At 52.5% G+C, this 16324-nt stretch overlaps 2 protein-coding genes across 4 annotated transcripts; one reads left to right on the top strand and one right to left on the bottom strand.

The window, feature by feature from the left end:
- The first annotated feature begins 950 nt into the window (after positions 1–950).
- Positions 951–7633, top strand: Tor1a (torsin family 1 member A). The gene is made up of 5 exons (XM_021651577.2): positions 951–1204; positions 1530–1795; positions 4505–4680; positions 4767–4894; positions 7036–7633. Exons 1-5 carry the CDS (start codon positions 1024–1026, stop codon positions 7284–7286), a joined length of 1002 nt encoding a protein of 333 aa, XP_021507252.1. The 5' UTR covers positions 951–1023; the 3' UTR covers positions 7287–7633.
- Positions 7634–10005: 2372 nt separating this feature from the next.
- Tor1b (torsin family 1 member B) lies at positions 10006–16120 on the bottom strand. 3 transcript variants are annotated; one of them, XM_021651425.2, is made up of 5 exons: positions 15852–16118; positions 15072–15337; positions 12972–13147; positions 12387–12514; positions 10006–12093 (listed from the first exon to the last, which is right to left on the bottom strand). In XM_021651425.2, exons 1-5 carry the CDS (start codon positions 16048–16050, stop codon positions 11852–11854), a joined length of 1011 nt encoding a protein of 336 aa, XP_021507100.1. In that variant the 5' UTR covers positions 16051–16118; the 3' UTR covers positions 10006–11851. The 3 variants fall into 3 exon arrangements, 1 of the variants encoding a protein (XP_021507100.1); XR_009593795.1 differs by lacking the exons at positions 10006–12093; positions 12972–13147 and having other exon boundaries at positions 12385–12514; positions 14709–15337; positions 15852–16120; XR_002476946.2 differs by lacking the exons at positions 10006–12093; positions 12387–12514 and having other exon boundaries at positions 13010–13147; positions 14709–15337; positions 15852–16120.
- Between the last annotated feature and the right edge of the window lie 204 nt (positions 16121–16324).

The raw sequence follows: 16324 nt of genomic DNA, 5'->3' as shown, positions 1-16324 counted from the left end.
TGAGTGTTTAGTACTCCTCAAAACTCTCAAAGTCATTTAAAAAGCAAGGCAAGTGTCAGAAGTACCCAAGGGAAGCTGAGGACCCAGCACTGGGGGGCTGAGTGGGTCCCCTAAGGAAGAAATTGGATAAACTGTGGGCTTTGATTAACAATAGCAGTTTATGGGTTTTTTAACAAGTATAATACACAGATGCCAAATTTTTATTTATTTTTGAGATGTTGGAGTCTAATTGTCGCCCTGGCTTTCTGTAGAATTCATTATGTAGGACAGGGTGGCCTCCAATTCACAGAGATCACCTATCTCTGCCTCCCAGAGTGCCGGTATTGTAGGGGTGTGCTGCAGTGCCAGCCCACAAAAGCCAGATTTTATTATTGTTATCATTGTTATTATTAGACAGTATCCACTATGCAGCTTAGGCTGGCCTCAAACTCACCCAGATCCATCTGCCTCAGCTTCCTGAATGCTGGAATTAAAGGTGCACACCACCCATCACGGCTGAACCAAGTAATAGGGAAACAAGTTGGGAATTCACATTTTTATTTACTCATTTGTGTGTGTGTGTGTGTATGCCTACATGAATTTATGAGCACCACATGCATATAGGTACCTGCATAATCTTTTTTTTTTTTTTTTTTTTTTGAGAGACAGGGTTTCTCTGTGTAGCCTTGGCTGTCCTGGACTCACTTTTGTAGACCAGGCTGGTCTCAAACTCGCAGAGATCTGCTTGCCTCTGCCTTCCAGAGTGCTGGGATTACAGGGCGTGTGCTACCGCGCCCGGCTGCTGCGTAATTTTTTAGAAAAGTTTTAAAACCTTCTGTCATTTAGTGGGTATGGGAAAACAATCACCAGCACCTGATTCTTACAACCTCAAGGTTCAGAGGCAGAAAGGACTTTGCCCCTAACAAAGATGGCTCTCGGCTAGCGTCGGGAAGACGGCCTCCCTGGAACAGGAAGCGGAAGCGCGAGTTGGGCGGTGCGCTAGCACGGTGGGCGCTGGGACGCGCAAACCGCGCGGGTCCGGGCATGAAGCTGGGCCGGGCCGCACTGGCCCTGCTGCTGCTGGCTCCGTGCGTGGTTCGTGCGGTGGAGCCCATTAGCCTGGGCCTGGCCCTGGCCGGCGTCCTCACCGGCTACATCTCCTACCCGCGCCTCTACTGCCTTTTCGCCGAGTGCTGCGGCCAGAAGCGGAGCCTCAGCCGAGAGGGTAGGCGGGCACCGGGGACTGGTAGCAGGGGGATGGCGCCGCGACCAGGCCAGACTTTTCTCCGAGGCCGGAGAGAGGAGTCGCCGTGGCCGGGGGTAGGGTGTCAGTCCTGCGCGGAGCTCATCCGGGCGGCCTCACCGTGCCTCTTCCGCTTGGCTTTGGGACGCAGCCTGGCAGCAGCCCGAAAGGTCCCAAGGCCAAGCCTTAGGAAGGGCAGTGTTCGCGGCGCCAGGGTCCTGTGCTCCCAGACCGGGCCCTGACAGCCGGAAACGGGGCTGCATTTTGCCGGCTTGCTTCTCTCCTAACCAGATCTTTCCTTTCCCAGCGCTGCAGAAGGATCTGGATAACAAGCTCTTTGGACAGCATCTTGCAAAAAAAGTCATCTTAAACGCCGTGGCTGGTTTCCTAAGCAACCCGAAACCCAAGAAACCCCTTACCCTCTCCCTCCACGGGTGGACAGGCACCGGCAAAAACTTCGCCAGCAAGATCATCGCAGAGAGCATTTACGAGGGTGGACTGAACAGTGACTATGTGCACCTGTTTGTGGCCACGCTGCACTTCCCCCACGCCTCCAACATCACCCTGTATAAGGCGAGAGCACTAACCGGCCGGCCGCGCGGATGAGCGGGTTTGGGGTTGCTCTGCTGTGGGTGGGCCTCAGCATGGCTCTGTAATGTCAGTTCCTCTTTTAAGATGTGGACAGCGCTGCCCGTGGTCGTATCCGCTATTCCGGAGGCAGAGGCTGGAGGAGCGACCGCTGAGGCCGGGGTAGCCTGTGCAGCGTGGACCTTGTTTCCAGCGCTTGCCCAGAATGTGCTGAGTTCTGGGTTCCACGTGCCCACCTCCGCCCACCCCACCCGGCCCGCGGCGGCGGGGGCGGGGATGTATAAGTTACAGAGGTTTTGAGACACGTAGGCAATTAGGGCACCAGAGTTTTATGGGTGACCTCTAGGCTGGGTACCACTTGGCTGAGGAAGTGGGGACATAGTAAGATCCAACTCTAGGGACTTGAGGGCCCTCCTGAATTGTGAAGTGGAAACACGGAGGTCTAAATTTGCTTTGACTCGCTGCTGCAACCCACTTTGGAGTTGAACTCTGGTAACAGCCGGCACCTGAATTCAGGTTCTGTCTGTCGCTCCCACCCTCCAGCTGTGCAGTGTTGGGGTGATCACCTAACCTCTCTGAGAAGGACACTCTTCGTTTTAGAATGGTGCTTCACCCTCACTGGTGCAAACACCCCCCCTTTCTGTTTAACATCAGGGCCACCATAACTGTGTAGCTTTGGGCAGGATGTTTAATCTCTGTGCCTGAGGTCAGCTGGGTGTTTTCCTACACACCTGTATTCCCAGCAGGCTGAGGCAGGAGGATCACATGTTTGAGGTTAGTCTGGGCTACATAGTGAGCCTCTGAAAACACAGACAGGGAGAGAAGGACAAATAGAGGGGGAAGGAAGAAACAGAAAATGGGGTCCAGTAGCATTTCTTGAGTGGCTTTGGGGAGGCGGTGTGAGATGTTGGGAGAGCGTTGCTTAGGGTGATGTGCCGCTGTGGTGAGCGCCTGCACACTGCTCCTCTGGTACACTGGGGCAGCAGACTGGGCAAACCTTGCCTTGCTGGGTTCTAACGATCTACATCAGTGTTCATTTGCCACATGTGTCAGCAGGCTACTTGGGTCTCGGAAGGTTCCTCTAAGGCAGTTTCAACCTTCCTAATGCTGCAGTCCGTTAACTCAGTTCCTCATGTGGCGCACCCTAAACATAAGATTAATTTGTTGCTACTTCAGGACTGTAATTTTGCTACTGTTAGAATCCTAATGTAAACATTTCTGATAGGCGGCCCCCTGGGTCGTGACCCGCAGGTTGAGAGCCACTGCTCTGGGGGAAGGTGATCTGTCCCTGCAGAGTTGCTGCTTCCATTAGGAAACGTGTAGCCCGTGGTCACAGGAGCCGATGGGAAAACCCCAAGTAGATGGACAGTCAAGCGGCTGCCAGTGTGTTCTAAAGAGTACATAGCTGATTTCTCCTCGCTTAGGAGGAGGCTGGATCTTCCTACATGTTATGCAGAATCTGGGCTCAATTTTTCTGAAGAAAATGCCTGAAGAGCTCTCCATGTCTCTCACCTTGATGGCTTAGTATATAAAAACTGGGCTAGAGTGACTGAGGCCCTGATTTCTTTCTTTAGCATCTGCCCCACCAAAACATCCAAATACAAATAATGGGGGGAGGGGAGTTGTTTGTTTGCTTGTTGGGGGTGGGGTTTCTCTGTGTAGCCTTGGCTGTCCTGGGATTATAGGCTTGTGCCACTGAGCCTCATTGTTTTATTTGAGACAGCAGCTCCTGTGATCATTGTTGTAGCCCGGGCTATCCCTGATCTCTGTTTTTATTTATTTTAATTTTATGTGTGTGTGAGCATTAGTGTGCGTGGGGCCATTGGTCTATCTCTGGTGGTTCCTCAGGATCTGTCCATGTTTTTTGAGACAGGCTCTCTTGTTGAGACCCAGAGCTGCTGACCAGGCAAGCCCCAGAGATTCTGCCCTTGCCCCCTTGGCACTGTGTCCCCATGCCTGGTGTCCTCATGGGGGTGCTTGTAATTCAAGCACTTTACCCACTGAGCCTTCTCCTCACCCTTGGCCTAGGCCTCTTGCTCTCTCAGCTGGGTTCCCAGAGCCAGATAACCACGTCCACCTTCAAATGTGTTCTTATGGTTGGTGTGTTGCCCGGGCAAATTCATTTCAGAAAACCTCATCCCACCCTCCCAGTATGCTGAGCCAGGTGCAGGCTCCCTGAGAGCTTGTGCACTGCTTTCTCCAAGCTGGGCTGCAGAGGGAGAGAAGGGTGATGGTGGGTTTCTGCCTCTTATCAAGAGACTGACATACACAGGATACAGGTGACACTGAGGACACAGCTGCTGCCTGGCTGACATGGCATCGGTGTGGTCACAACAGAGAGTCACAGACCTGGGGCTTTGGCTCAGGGCAGGGCTGGATGGCACTCCCATCCTGCCCCGGCTTAATTACATTGTCCCAGGAGAGCTGCTGAAATGCTCTGTCCCTCAGGGTCCTCGCTTGTGGCGCGGATACGGTGCTGCCCACACACGAAGTGATTGTGAGGAGAAAGGTGTGTGCGAAATGCTCAGCACAGTGCCCCAGAAGTACAGCCGTTCGTTGTCCTTAGGGTAAAGTTCTGAGGGCCTGGCCTTACTCAGTACTAATGAGGCTCTGGGCAGAACTGTACGAAAAAAGAAACCCAAGGCCGATAGAATTGCCCACTGAGAGCTCTGAATGGACTCTCCTGTCCTGCAGGACCAGTTACAGATGTGGATTCGAGGCAACGTGAGCGCCTGTGCCCGGTCCATCTTCATCTTTGACGAGATGGACAAGATGCATGCTGGCCTCATCGACGCCATCAAGCCTTTCCTAGACTATTACGATGTGGTAGACGAGGTCTCCTATCAGAAGGCCATCTTCATCTTCCTCAGGTAAGGCTGTGGCTGGGGCACGGTGGGAGAGCCTGGACCTGGGGGCTCTGGGGACATGCAGCCCCTCATTGCAATTGTTTCCTCAGCAATGCGGGGGCAGAGAGGATCACAGACGTGGCTTTGGATTTCTGGAAGAGTGGGAAGCAAAGGGAGGAGATCAAGCTCAGGGACATGGAGCACGCCCTGGCCGTGTCTGTCTTCAATAACAAGAACAGTAAGTATGGCCTTCAGGCGTGCGACCCCTGACCCCGAACCCTCAGTACTCTCGGACTCAGCATGATCTGAGTGACGTTGAGAACTAGCCACAGGAGGGTCCATAAACATAGAAGTTTGGGCCGCGCCATTGACCATTGGGCTGAGACCTTGCTCCACAAGGGTTCCTTCCTTGTGGCAGGAAAGCAGGTCACTGAACCAGGAGGCCACTGTGGTGGCTGAAGGGCCTGTGGTGGCTGGTAAGGCCTCTCCCTTTGCTGTACCCTAGAACTCTGCCCATTGGCCTTCCCACTGTACCGGACACTCAGACCCCTGAACTGCTTGTTTGATTCTGTCTGCCCTGTTACCTGTTAAATGCCTATTGTCTGTGCAAAAGACACAGGCTCAGTGGAGGAGCATGCACAGGGCCTGGGCAGCCTGTGGGGAGCCTTTATCCAGGCCTCAGAGCTCTTTAACTTTTGGCTCCGCTGCTCCTCCAGCAACTGTCATGCAGACCTTTGACCTTGACCCCCAGGAGGCAGACACACTTGAGGGTGACTCATTGGTGATCTCACCAGATCTTTGTTGCTCTGGGTTGTTTGTTTATTTATTCTTTGTTTTTGTTTTTTGAGACAGGGTTTCTCTATGTAGCCTGGCCTGGAACTCTCTGTAGAGGATGCTGGTCTCAAACTCAGAGATCCTCCTGCCTCTGCTGGTATTATAGGCATGTGATACCATACCTGGCTGTGTTCTGGGGTTGTTGAGGCCACAGGCCTCTTTGGAAACCTAACCTTGATGTTAGGTGGCTAGCACAATTGTGCTCTGTTACTCCTGGGCAAACGGAATACTACTGAAAGAAGACAGGTTTTGCTAAATGTTGAAAAGTCTCTCCTGGTGCTAAAAAGGATGGCTGCACACAGCAGAAGATCCAGACTGATGTGGCAGCAATACAGCAGAACATTGTGTGTGTGTGTGTGTGTGTGTGTGTGTGTTGAAGGTAAAGAGGACCTCCCTGCAGGGCGGTGGATGGGATGGGAGACATGTCATGAGCGGTAGGCCACCAAGGCAGAAGTTGCACTGGCCACTGCTCCATAATCAGTTTTGTTCTTCACTGCGGCCACAGGTCCACCCCGAGTGTGGGGCACCACAGTGTGTGGGGGACATAGAATCTGGGCCCTTGGCAGAGCTTGCACTTGCACAGAGTGCAAAGATTAGTGGGTTAGCAGGGCACCAAGACATGAGCGCTTGGGGCATCCAGCAGGTGCTGAGTCAAGTGTTCTCAGGACTGGGAGGCTGAGCCTTACAGTGGGGGGAAGAGGGCTACCACCTAGGTGAGCCTTGGTGTTGCTTCCAGGATGCTCTGTGTGGTTTGGGCACGGACAGCAGCAGCGCATTTCTTCTTAATTGTTGGTCCAGCTGCTAAAGCTCTGGGGACAGACTAGTTTCCTAAAGGAGACCGGCTGGTGAGGCCATCTCTGGAGATATCATTCCTTTAGCTCCTTTTTGCACTTTCCAACCTGTCCCCCAGCTTTCGCCACACTGCCGAGGTCCCAGCATACACTGTGGTGCCTGTGGCCCTCCAGTCTGCTTCCCATCTCTAGGGTGCACTGGAGAGGACTTTCCAAGCACAAAGTGTCCCTTTTTAAGCATTTTTGTGTTTTCTTTTTTGTGTATGTTGTGCATGTGGGTGTTCAGAGAGGGTGTTGCATCTCTGAATCCAGAGTTATAAGTACTTGTCGAGTACTGGGACCCAACTCAGGTCCTCTGCAAGGAGCAACAAGCATTCCTGTTTTGTTTTTGCATGAGAGGGTTTCTCTGGTAGCCCTGGCTGTCCTGAACTCCCTCTGTAGACCAGGCTGGCTTTGAACTCAGCGATTCACCTGCCTGTCTCAGGACCGCTTGAATTAAAGGCGTGCGCATGACCACCTGACGTTCTTAATTACTGAGCCCCAAAGATGTCCCTTTTTGTCGCCTTGCCATCACAGCATCACCAGGCAGTGTTCATAGGCAGTTCTCGGCTCCTGTCTTTCTCCCTCAGCGTCTGGAGATGGGTGGCGTGGGGCGTGGTCTCCCAGCTCCCTCTCAGGGCTGGCCCCAGTGGACAGTAGTCACACTGGGTGGACAGATCAGTGTACACTGGCACCGTTTTTGTCTTTTTCACAGGCGGCTTCTGGCACAGCAGCCTTATCGACCGGAACCTCATTGATTATTTCGTCCCTTTCCTGCCCCTGGAGTATAAGCACCTGAAAATGTGCATCAGAGTTGAGATGCAGTCCCGTGGCTATGAAGTAGACGAGGACATTGTAAGCAAGGTGGCTGAAGAGATGACATTCTTCCCCAAGGAGGAGAGAGTCTTCTCGGACAAGGGCTGCAAGACTGTGTTCACCAAGCTGGACTACTACCTGGATGAGTGAGCTCTGCTGCCAGAGGCTCTGTAGGTCTGCTCCTCTCCCAGGAAGAGCCTCAGGATGTTTCCTGCTGAGTATCAGCAACGCCCTCAAGGGCTGTTTCTGCTCTCAGAGCCTCCAAGAGGCCACGCTGTAGGGACCACAAACACAGACACAACATGGACCCGAAGCTCCTGGCGCCTCCGGAGGATGAAGCCAGCTCCCAGCCTGCCCATTCTGGGCTCATGATTTTTTAAAAATTATGTTTTAATTTCAGGTGTTTCTGTTTTGAGGCAGGACAAGTAAGTTTTACTGCAAATGTGATAACTTTATTTAAAATGGTTTTTAATATTACAAGAAGCCTTTCAGCTGTTGGCTTTGTGTGTCCTTTCAAACTGTCAGGCTGACACTGGTGTTTCTGCTGCAGAAGCCCAATCAGGGACATCTGCGTGGACTGGCATCTCAGGAAAAAGGACTGTCCCCAGGGGGCTGACAACAGGCCTGCCAGGGGTACTGCAGTGGTTAGGTGAGCCTGGCTCACAAATGCGCCTGCGTGCCCTTTCCTGGACTCCTTAGTAATAAGACAAATAAATAAGCTTAATGACAGGTCCACTCCAGATGCCAGGCAGGGCAGAGCTCTGCATAGGCTTGTTTCATGCAACACACGAATGCCTGCCAAGGGGCGGGGCTCCTGTCGGTGTGGTTGCCTTTCAGGGCTCTCACAGGACCAGAAGTCAAAACTAGGTCAACTGCTGGCAGGCCCACGCTCTGCCTCTGCTATCAGCCTGTTCAGGGCCCCTTTTTAGGTGGCCAAGGCTCCCAATGATGCTTCCAAGTCCCCAGCAGTCATATCAGGTCTGACTGCTCACCTGAGGGTGGAGCCCAAGCACTGGTCCCTGAGGAGCATAGCCCCCCAGTCCTGTCTATGACAGCATGGGACAGGGGGGATACTGTTGTCAGGCTCCTAGACACTCAACTAAGAAACGGAAGTAGCAGGATGACAGGAAGGTTTACCCTTCTAGACTGTCCCATCCTGTGACAGCCATATTAACAGTGCTGCCAAGAAGCCAGGTTAGCGTGGTTATGCTGAGATCTGGCCAACAGACAGAACTAGAATTGGGTTCCTTTACCAATTCTGGGCAGGAAGAGCCAGCAGCTGGGTCTCAAGACCTCTCTGAGCTAGAATGAAGACATCTATGGCCAGGTGTAAAAGTAACTTATTCTCCTGAGCTAATTGTTGTCTTGGAGGCTTATTGCCTGTCTGCTAATCTAGTCCTAGTCCTGGAAGCTTCAAGCCTTCATACAATCTAACCTAGCCTAGAATGTTTCAGCCTTTGAGATTTACTGCTTAATAAGCTCACCCTTTCTTGTTCTTTCTGAACTCAAAGCTGGCCAGTTCAATTAGCTGTTCTGGCTAAAACTCCTCCCAGCTGACTCAGTTTGGCTTCTCTCTCAGCATCTGAAGTGGTCTGGTTGGCCTCAGACTAACTCCAGCAGTGTGCGTTAATCTCCTGGCTGCTGCTTTTTCTGACTCATTCTGTCTTAGTTCTCGCTCTGCAACCTGTCTCTCCCGCTCTTACTGAGTAAAACTGCCTCCTCTCTCATGGTCCCATAAGTACCTTCCCTTTCTTCTTTTCTCCTGAGAGTTGGATGTATCCTAGTCTGTCAAGCCTGATCGTCACTGTTTCTGCCACTCAGTTAGATCTCACTTTCAAACATGGGTACTTCCTTCTACAAACTGTCTTTACTTTCATTGTTTGGGATTAAAGGCGTGCACCACCACGCCTGGACTTGGTGTAGACCAAGCTGCCCTTGAACTCAGATCTGCTTGCCTATGTCTCCTGGATAAAAGGCATGCTGGTATTCCAGCTGGACCTCACAAACGTAGATCTCTGGATGTGCTCTCTTGCTAGCTGGATCACACAGACCTAGTCTTTGGATGTAATTTCTTGCCATAACAGCCATGTTCTGAATTAAAATTCAGGTAGGTAGGTCATCATCATTAGGATGTTATGTGGTAGAGAAGCCTGTCTCTGGCAGCTCCCTGGAGCTCGCTGCCCAGGGAGCAGCTCTAGCCAGCTCTGAACTTCAGAGCCTGTCTCAGGAAGATAGAGCACTAAGGAAGGTACCCAACTTGGCCTCTACATGTGTGTGCTTGTAACTGTCCACCCCTTGTGTGCAAACATGAAAAGGCCCTTGCCTACCTAATGAAGCTATCCAACACTGATACAACTTCATCCTGTTTGTGGGTAACAGCCTTTAAAGCAGTGATTATTTTTTTCTTTCCATTTTATTTACTTTACATCCCAAGGGTGCCCCTTCTCTCTTCTCCTTCCCTTCCCCCCCTTTCCTCCCAGAAAGGGAGAGGTTCCCTCCCACTGTCATTCCCTCCCCAGCGTATCAAGTCACATCAGAACTGAGCATATCCTCATCCCCGAGGGCAGGCAAGGCAGCCCTGCCAGGAAGAAGTGATCCAAAAACAGACAATAGAGTCCATGTTAGAAACAGCCCACACTCCACTCATCCCATATGAAGACCTCGCTGCGCATCAGCCACATGTGTGCAGGGACCTAGGTCCAGACCACGTCTCAGTCTCTAAGCCCCCATGGGACGGGGTGTGCAGTGATTTTTGTGTGATGCAGTCAGCCTGCGTCCAGTGTGGGAAGGCAAGCACCACATGGACAGAGTCTTCACTCTGAGCTCAGAGTGTGCAAACACACAGAGGGGAAACTAGGAAACAAGAAACTCACAGTACACTACACTGGCTTTATTCTGTATCCAGCTGTCTGTGCCTTCTCACAGGCAGGTTAGGGAGGCTGGGGCAGGCCAGACCAGGCCTTTCAGAGTGACAGGTCAGTAACAGCAGTCCAAAGGTGGCCAACACGTGTCCACATATTACATCATTGTAAACAGAAAGGCTTGTTTCTTCTTGACCAGGCGCCCAATAGGTTATGAACGGTAACTTGGCTCCAATCCAAGAATAATGAAACTCGGCCTCACTTGGCAGGTTTTTGTTTGCTTTGTGCTTTGAGACAGGGTCTCTGTAACTTGGCTGACTTTAAACTCAGCTTCCTAAGTGCGAGGGTTACTGGGCCTAGATTCACTGTGTGGCCTAGGCTGGCCTCAAACTTGAGAGTCCTACCGTGGCCTCCGAGGTACTGGAACCAAAGGTGTGACCACCACACCCGGCTTACCTTGGCATTTAAAAGACACTAAATGTGAATATGTCATTCCCGGGTTATAAAATTAGTCATTCTACTACAGCCCATAAAAATATGGCACAGTCTCTGTCTGCAGCTGCACCGCAGCTGGGACAGGGTTCGAACGGCTGGAATCGCAGGCTCACCTCCCTACAGTCAGAGCAGCCCGGCCGGCACTGCCACTCAAAAGGCATCCCGAGATTACACCCGGGACCCGCCACAAACTGAGGACTTTGTGGGGTCTGAAACTGTACCCATGTAGTTCCACTCTCTACACATTTAGCAATAAAGCCCTTTTTTTCTTTTGAGAGTTTCACGTAGCTCAGGCTGTCCTCAAACTCAAAGGATAGCTGAGGAACCCTGAATCCTGATCTTTCTGCTGGGTCATGGGCACTGTGCCCCCAAACCCAGCAATAATAAACACCTGAGAATAAGCATTATTCTATTTATGTCCTTCCTAGGTTTTTATTTTTCAAGACAAGGTTTCTCTGTATACCCTTGGCTGTCCTGAACTCTCTTTGTAGACAAGGCTAGCCTAGCACTCACAAAGATCCACCTGTCTCTGCCTCCTGAGTGCTGGGATTAAAGGCGTGTGCCACCACATCCTAGGTTTTATAAACCCTGTTTTAAATATATGCTTGCCCTTAAAAAAAAAAAAATCGGTATCTCTGGTGTGCAGCAAACCTGCATCTTCCCGTGGGGTTTGGCCTGGTCAGCCCTGGCCTAGAATTTAACTCTTCCTATGCATGCTATTGGTTCTGCACACCTGACCTTGCCCTTCAGAGCAAGTGTAACAGGCAAACAGGAGCCAAATACCTCCTTCAAAGATGACAGCCCATTCTGATGTGTGAGTCTAACAGCTGAGAAGACAAGGTACAAGGCAGGCTGCAGCCCACACACAATGGGAGACGGGATTCTACAGCCAGAGCTGTGAGCAGCAGCGAGGGTAAGGTATGGGTTCCAAGGCTGCCCCTGCTCCCGCCGACAGCCCAGCCAACGTCAAGTCCACGTGCTCCCCTCCACCAGTGAGCATCTGTCAACGCCATCAGCTTCTGAGAACTGTCAGTGAGTACCAGCTCAGGGTAGAAAAAGGGGAAAGAAAGAGGTGGGGTACTGTAGCCTCAGTTAGTGGCAAGTGAGGCATGGGCGGTCCTGGCCACAACAGGACCTTTGACCTTTGGCCTCCTGTGTTTAGATGTTTCTAGGCACTTGATTCACAGTAACAGTGTGAGGTTTCTAGAAGTTCATCTCTAGACGCTGCTTTGACAGCATCCTGAGTCCACAGGTGCAAATGTGCAAAGCCCGAAGGGCATCTTCAAAGTGCTTCTACAAGGCAAGACCCTGGTGGGGGCAGGAGGCCCCAAGGATCTTCTACCCGGCTGGGCGAAGAGCTCAGTGGAAATCTAGCCGTGATTGCACAGTCTTGCAGCCCTTGTCTGAGTAGATCTTCTCGTCCTTGGGGAAAAACGTCATTTCGTCTGCCACACTGGTGACAATGTCTTCATCAACAGCAGCCCCGCGAGCCCTCATCTCTGCCCGCACACACATTTTCACGTGTCTGTACTCCAAGGGCAGGAAGGGGATAAAGTAGTCGATGAGGTTTCTGTCTATCAGCCCACTGTGCCACAGGCCACCTGCAGAACAAGACAAAGTGAGTGTCCTGTCAGTGCCACCTGGCCACACCCCATCTTTTCCTGGCCCACAGTCCATCCTTCATGTCTTTGCCTTTCCAGAAACTGTCAAATGACATACGCCCTCATAATATCCCAAGAAAACTCCCCATAGCAGCAAAGCCACATGCAAGGGGCAGGCCGGCTTCGTGTAAGACACACTGCTGAGAGCCAGCTCAATGCTGGCAGGGCGCTGGGTGTCCATCCATCCATCCCCCGCCCTGTCCCCACTCTCCCCTGCTCCACAGTGGACTTACTGTGCTTGTTGTTGAAGACGCCCACAGACAGCACGGGCTCCAGGTCCTTCAGCTGGATCTCCTCCCTCTTTCTTCCTGCCCGCCAGAAGTCCAGGGCCGTCTTAGTTATCAGGTCCCCTCCTGCATTGCTGGGTTAGCCGGAGATGCAGAGACCAATATCATAGGTGCGTTATCCCAGGCTCCTTGCCAAGCACACCCCGCCCAAGGCTTTATTCTTTTTCAATGCTAGAACTGACTCTGGGGTCCTGTGCGTGTGAAGCATGTGTCACCATAGCACTATGTGACACCCGGGGTCCCAGGGGTGCTACGCTTTAAACCAGGACTTTTTGCAGCGTGCTACCAGACAAGGGCAAAAAGCTTATCTGCCTGCGTGTGTGCTATGTTTAGAATTCAGACGGGTTGCAGGAGCACCAAGGATCGATTGCTCTGGCTCATCCCCAACTTAGTTTCTACGGCAAAGTGACACTGGGAAGTAACAAAGGACAAGCGAGCCTATGGCTTTGCCAAGCCGGTAGTTCTGTTCCAGATGGCTGAGAGACCCTCCTTCTAGCACTTATAGGTCACGGAGAAGCTTCCTTGGCTGACCTGAGGAAGATGAAGATGGCTTTGCGGTAGGAAATCCCATCCACCTGCTCATAGTAGTCTAGGAAGGGCTTGATAGAGTCAATGATCCCAGGGTGCAATTTATCCATCTCGTCAAAGATGAAGACGGAGCTGCCGCAGGCGCTCACATTGCCTCGGATCCACTTCTGGAGCTGGTCCTAGACCAACCACAAGAGGCACAGCTCAGAGGATGCTCCAGAGGATGAAGGGGCAGAGCTCCCTGGGCCATGAACTACACCCTTGCCCCCATACAACTGGTAGACCCTTTTCTGAGCTTTATCACAAGTGAAAAGGCACTAACCTAAACCCTGAAACTCACACAGAACAGATGGGGGGTCAGGAAGATGGTTTAGTGGGTGAACCCTGGCCAGCCGAGTTCAATCCCTAGGACCCAAATGGCTAAAGGAGAGAACTGGCTTTGGCAAGCCACCCGCTGACCTCCATATACATCCCCCAGCATGGCCCTAGGCCCACATCCGTAAACTCGGCCCTCCTGCAATAAATGGGAGGCAGAGACCTGGCTGGAGGCTGGTAGGCCAGCTCACCCACAGCACAGAATACAGCACCCTCAGTCAAGGCAGGAGGGAACCCTCGATTTGCTTCTGTCAGGCTATTTTACCACAGCAACAGGAAAAGAAGCCAGGCACACGGGAAATTGACAACTGGATTCAGATCCGAGCAATGCAGGGCACCAAAGCTTTGGAATGATGCAGTGGGTAAAGAGGGCAACCTGGCTGGCACGAAAAACCCTGAGCTACATCCCTTGACCCCTTGGTTTACACCTGAGCAACAGCCTCTCACCCCCTAAACGGGATAGGGCATGGGACACCAACTGCAAATACTGTATTTCAAGAAATCTATAACATTTGTAAAACATGAACATTACTTCCTGGGGGGACTGTAGCTTGGTGGCATAGCACTTCCTCAGCAAGAGCAAAGCTCGGTTGCTATTCCCAGCACCTTAAAATCAAACTATCCTTCCCTTTGGCACTCCTCCCTCTTACAGTTAAGACAACAGATTCACTTTCATTTCCTTCCTCACTTGGGTTTCTGCTTGTGATCTCAGTCCCTAGAAGGTAGTAGTAGCAGGACTAGGTTAGTACCAACAAACAAGACAGCCAATTAAGTCAGAATCAACCAATGAAATGTACAGAGATCTCACAAGCAGAAACAGTCTGGAGGTTTCGTTCTGTGAGATATGAAGGACTGAAGGAATCAAAGCCATTAGGAGGAAATCCTCTACTGTATCCTGCATAGCACAGGGGCAAAGCCCAGGCTGTGGCACGGGAAAGCCATGCCCAAGCAAGCTTAAGACTGCCCTACCTATGGCCGGCTGGGAATGGAATCACTCTCTGTGTGCTAAGACATATGCTAGGAGAGAGATGGGAGTCAATGAGGGCAGGCTGTGAGGAGCAAGTCACCCGGCTTCTCCTGCCCATCCTTTCTCATTCACCCTCCTTTCCCCTCTCCCTAGTTCCGGGAATTGAACCTATGGCCTCCTGCACACTAGCTGGCTCCCTAACTCACTGGATTATTTTGGAAGACCAATTTAGAAAAGAGAAGGCTGGACATGGTGAGGCACAATTATAATCCCAGCAAAGTGCAAGGCCAGCCTCCGCTATACTGTGAGATTGATGCTAACCTGGGCTACAAGAGACCCCGCCTGAGAACCCAAACACACACAAGCACACGCTCCTGCTTATTTGGCCGCTTACTCACCGTAAGATGGGCAAAACGGTGGATGCCTGTTACTCTCAGCCCTCGAAAGCTGGGGCAGTAGGATCCCTACCACCAGGACCAGCCTGGGCTACGTGATGGGACCTCGACTGAACAAATATAAATCGAGGCCAGGCATGGAGGTGCACACCTTCAGTCCCAGCACTCGGGAGGCAGAGGCAGGCAGATCTCTGTGAGTTCCAGGGCTGCCAGAACTATAGGAAAACTCTGTAAACAGATAAATAGCAGAAAAAAAGGAAGCAAAGCAGAGAGGCCAGCCGGAGCTATTTCAATGCAGAGAGAAGCAGGGGCCAGAGCTACTGCACAGGTGGCCCAGGCATGTCAGGGAGCAGTAGGTTTTCTTGCCTGATACAGTTTTATCTTCTGCTCATGAGGGAAGTGCAGAGTAGAGACGAAGAGGTGGACAAAGCTACTCTTCAGGCCTTTTGGATGGAGGTTTTCAGCCACAATCTGGCTGACAAAATTCTTGCCCGTGCCAGCCCAGCCGTGCAAGGACAGAGTCAGTGGTTTCTTGGGATTCCTGTTGTTTCTGAAGCCAGTCAGTGCCTTGAGAATCACTTCAGTGGCGAGGTGCTGTCCAAACAGCTTCTCTTCCAAGTCCAGCTTGAGGGCTGCGGGTGGCCAGCCCCGGAACAGAGAGAAAAACACACGTTAAAAAGGCACCAGAAACTGGCCAGAGTGAGGCACAGCTTAGCGACTGATCCAGCAGGGTCTCTGCCACGCCTGGGAGCCCGAACCTTCAGGATCTAGAGCCAGACCCTTAAGCGGCAGTTCTCCTCAACACCTAAGTGTCAAACAAGGAAGCTAGGCGGACTCATTCATCCAGGAAATGATCATTTTGCGGGGGAGCTCCGGGCTAGCTTTCCCGCCACCCCTGGCTGGCTCGGGAAAAAAAAAAAAAAAAAAAGGCAGCAAGGGCCAAAGGCGGGCTTTCTGGACGGAGCCGCACGCCGACACCCGCTGGAGGGGGCGCCCAGGCGGCCCCGCGGCGGTCGGCTCTCCAGGCGGTCATCTCCGGGCCCACGAAGGCGTGGCGAGGTCCGGCCGAGGCTGCGTCCCGCGGCGCCGCTCAGGCTGGACTCCCGGCGCCCGCCCGCCCGCCCCGACCGGCCCGAGGGCACGTACCCGACGCGTTGAGGGGCCGCTCCTCGTGGCAGCACTCGGTGAAGCGGCAGTACAAGTCGGTGTTGTACAGGTAGCCCGTGAGCGCCGACACGGCCCCGATGGCGATGGTCACGCTCACGGGCTCGAACGCCGCCGCCACGCGGGCGGCCAGCAGCACCCACAGGGCCGTGCAGCCCCCAAACGCCCCGGCTCGCCTCATCGCCCGCCACAGAGCCCGCTGCTCCCGCTGCGCGCGGATGCTGTCCCAGCGGTGCCGCAGATTCTTCCGGTACGGAGCGTCACTTCCGCCTACACAGAAAGCGACCATGTTGGAAAGGGGCAGGGAAGCTGTAGGCGCCATCCTTGTGAGTGGCAAGAAACCCTCTTCGAAGGAATTTCGCTCCTGTCTTTCGAAGTCGTGTTTGTTTTCTCTTTCTAAATTTATATGTGTATATATGCATACATACACATATAGACATATATAAAATATACAC

This window comes from Meriones unguiculatus, chromosome 8 (assembly GCF_030254825.1).
Source record: "Meriones unguiculatus strain TT.TT164.6M chromosome 8, Bangor_MerUng_6.1, whole genome shotgun sequence".
NCBI lineage: Eukaryota > Metazoa > Chordata > Mammalia > Rodentia > Muridae > Meriones > Meriones unguiculatus.
The sequence above is the reverse complement of the archived record's forward strand: the minus strand, read 5'-3'. Positions and strand labels throughout refer to the sequence as shown.

Coding starts and splice junctions, on each gene's coding strand:
- Tor1a (XM_021651577.2), top strand. CDS start 1,024: ATGAAGCTGGGCCGGGCCGCACTGGCCCTGCTGCTGCTGGCTCCGTGC. Junction 1,205..1,529: donor GCGGAGCCTCAGCCGAGAGG/GTAGGCGGGCAC, acceptor TTCCTTTCCCAG/CGCTGCAGAAGGATCTGGAT. Junction 1,796..4,504: donor CCAACATCACCCTGTATAAG/GCGAGAGCACTA, acceptor CCTGTCCTGCAG/GACCAGTTACAGATGTGGAT.
- Tor1b (XM_021651425.2), bottom strand. CDS start 16,050: ATGAGGCGAGCCGGGGCGTTTGGGGGCTGCACGGCCCTGTGGGTGCTG. Junction 15,338..15,851: donor GCGGCCCCTCAACGCGTCGG/GTACGTGCCCTC, acceptor GGCCACCCGCAG/CCCTCAAGCTGGACTTGGAA. Junction 13,148..15,071: donor AGAAGATAAAACTGTATCAG/GCAAGAAAACCT, acceptor TGGTTGGTCTAG/GACCAGCTCCAGAAGTGGAT.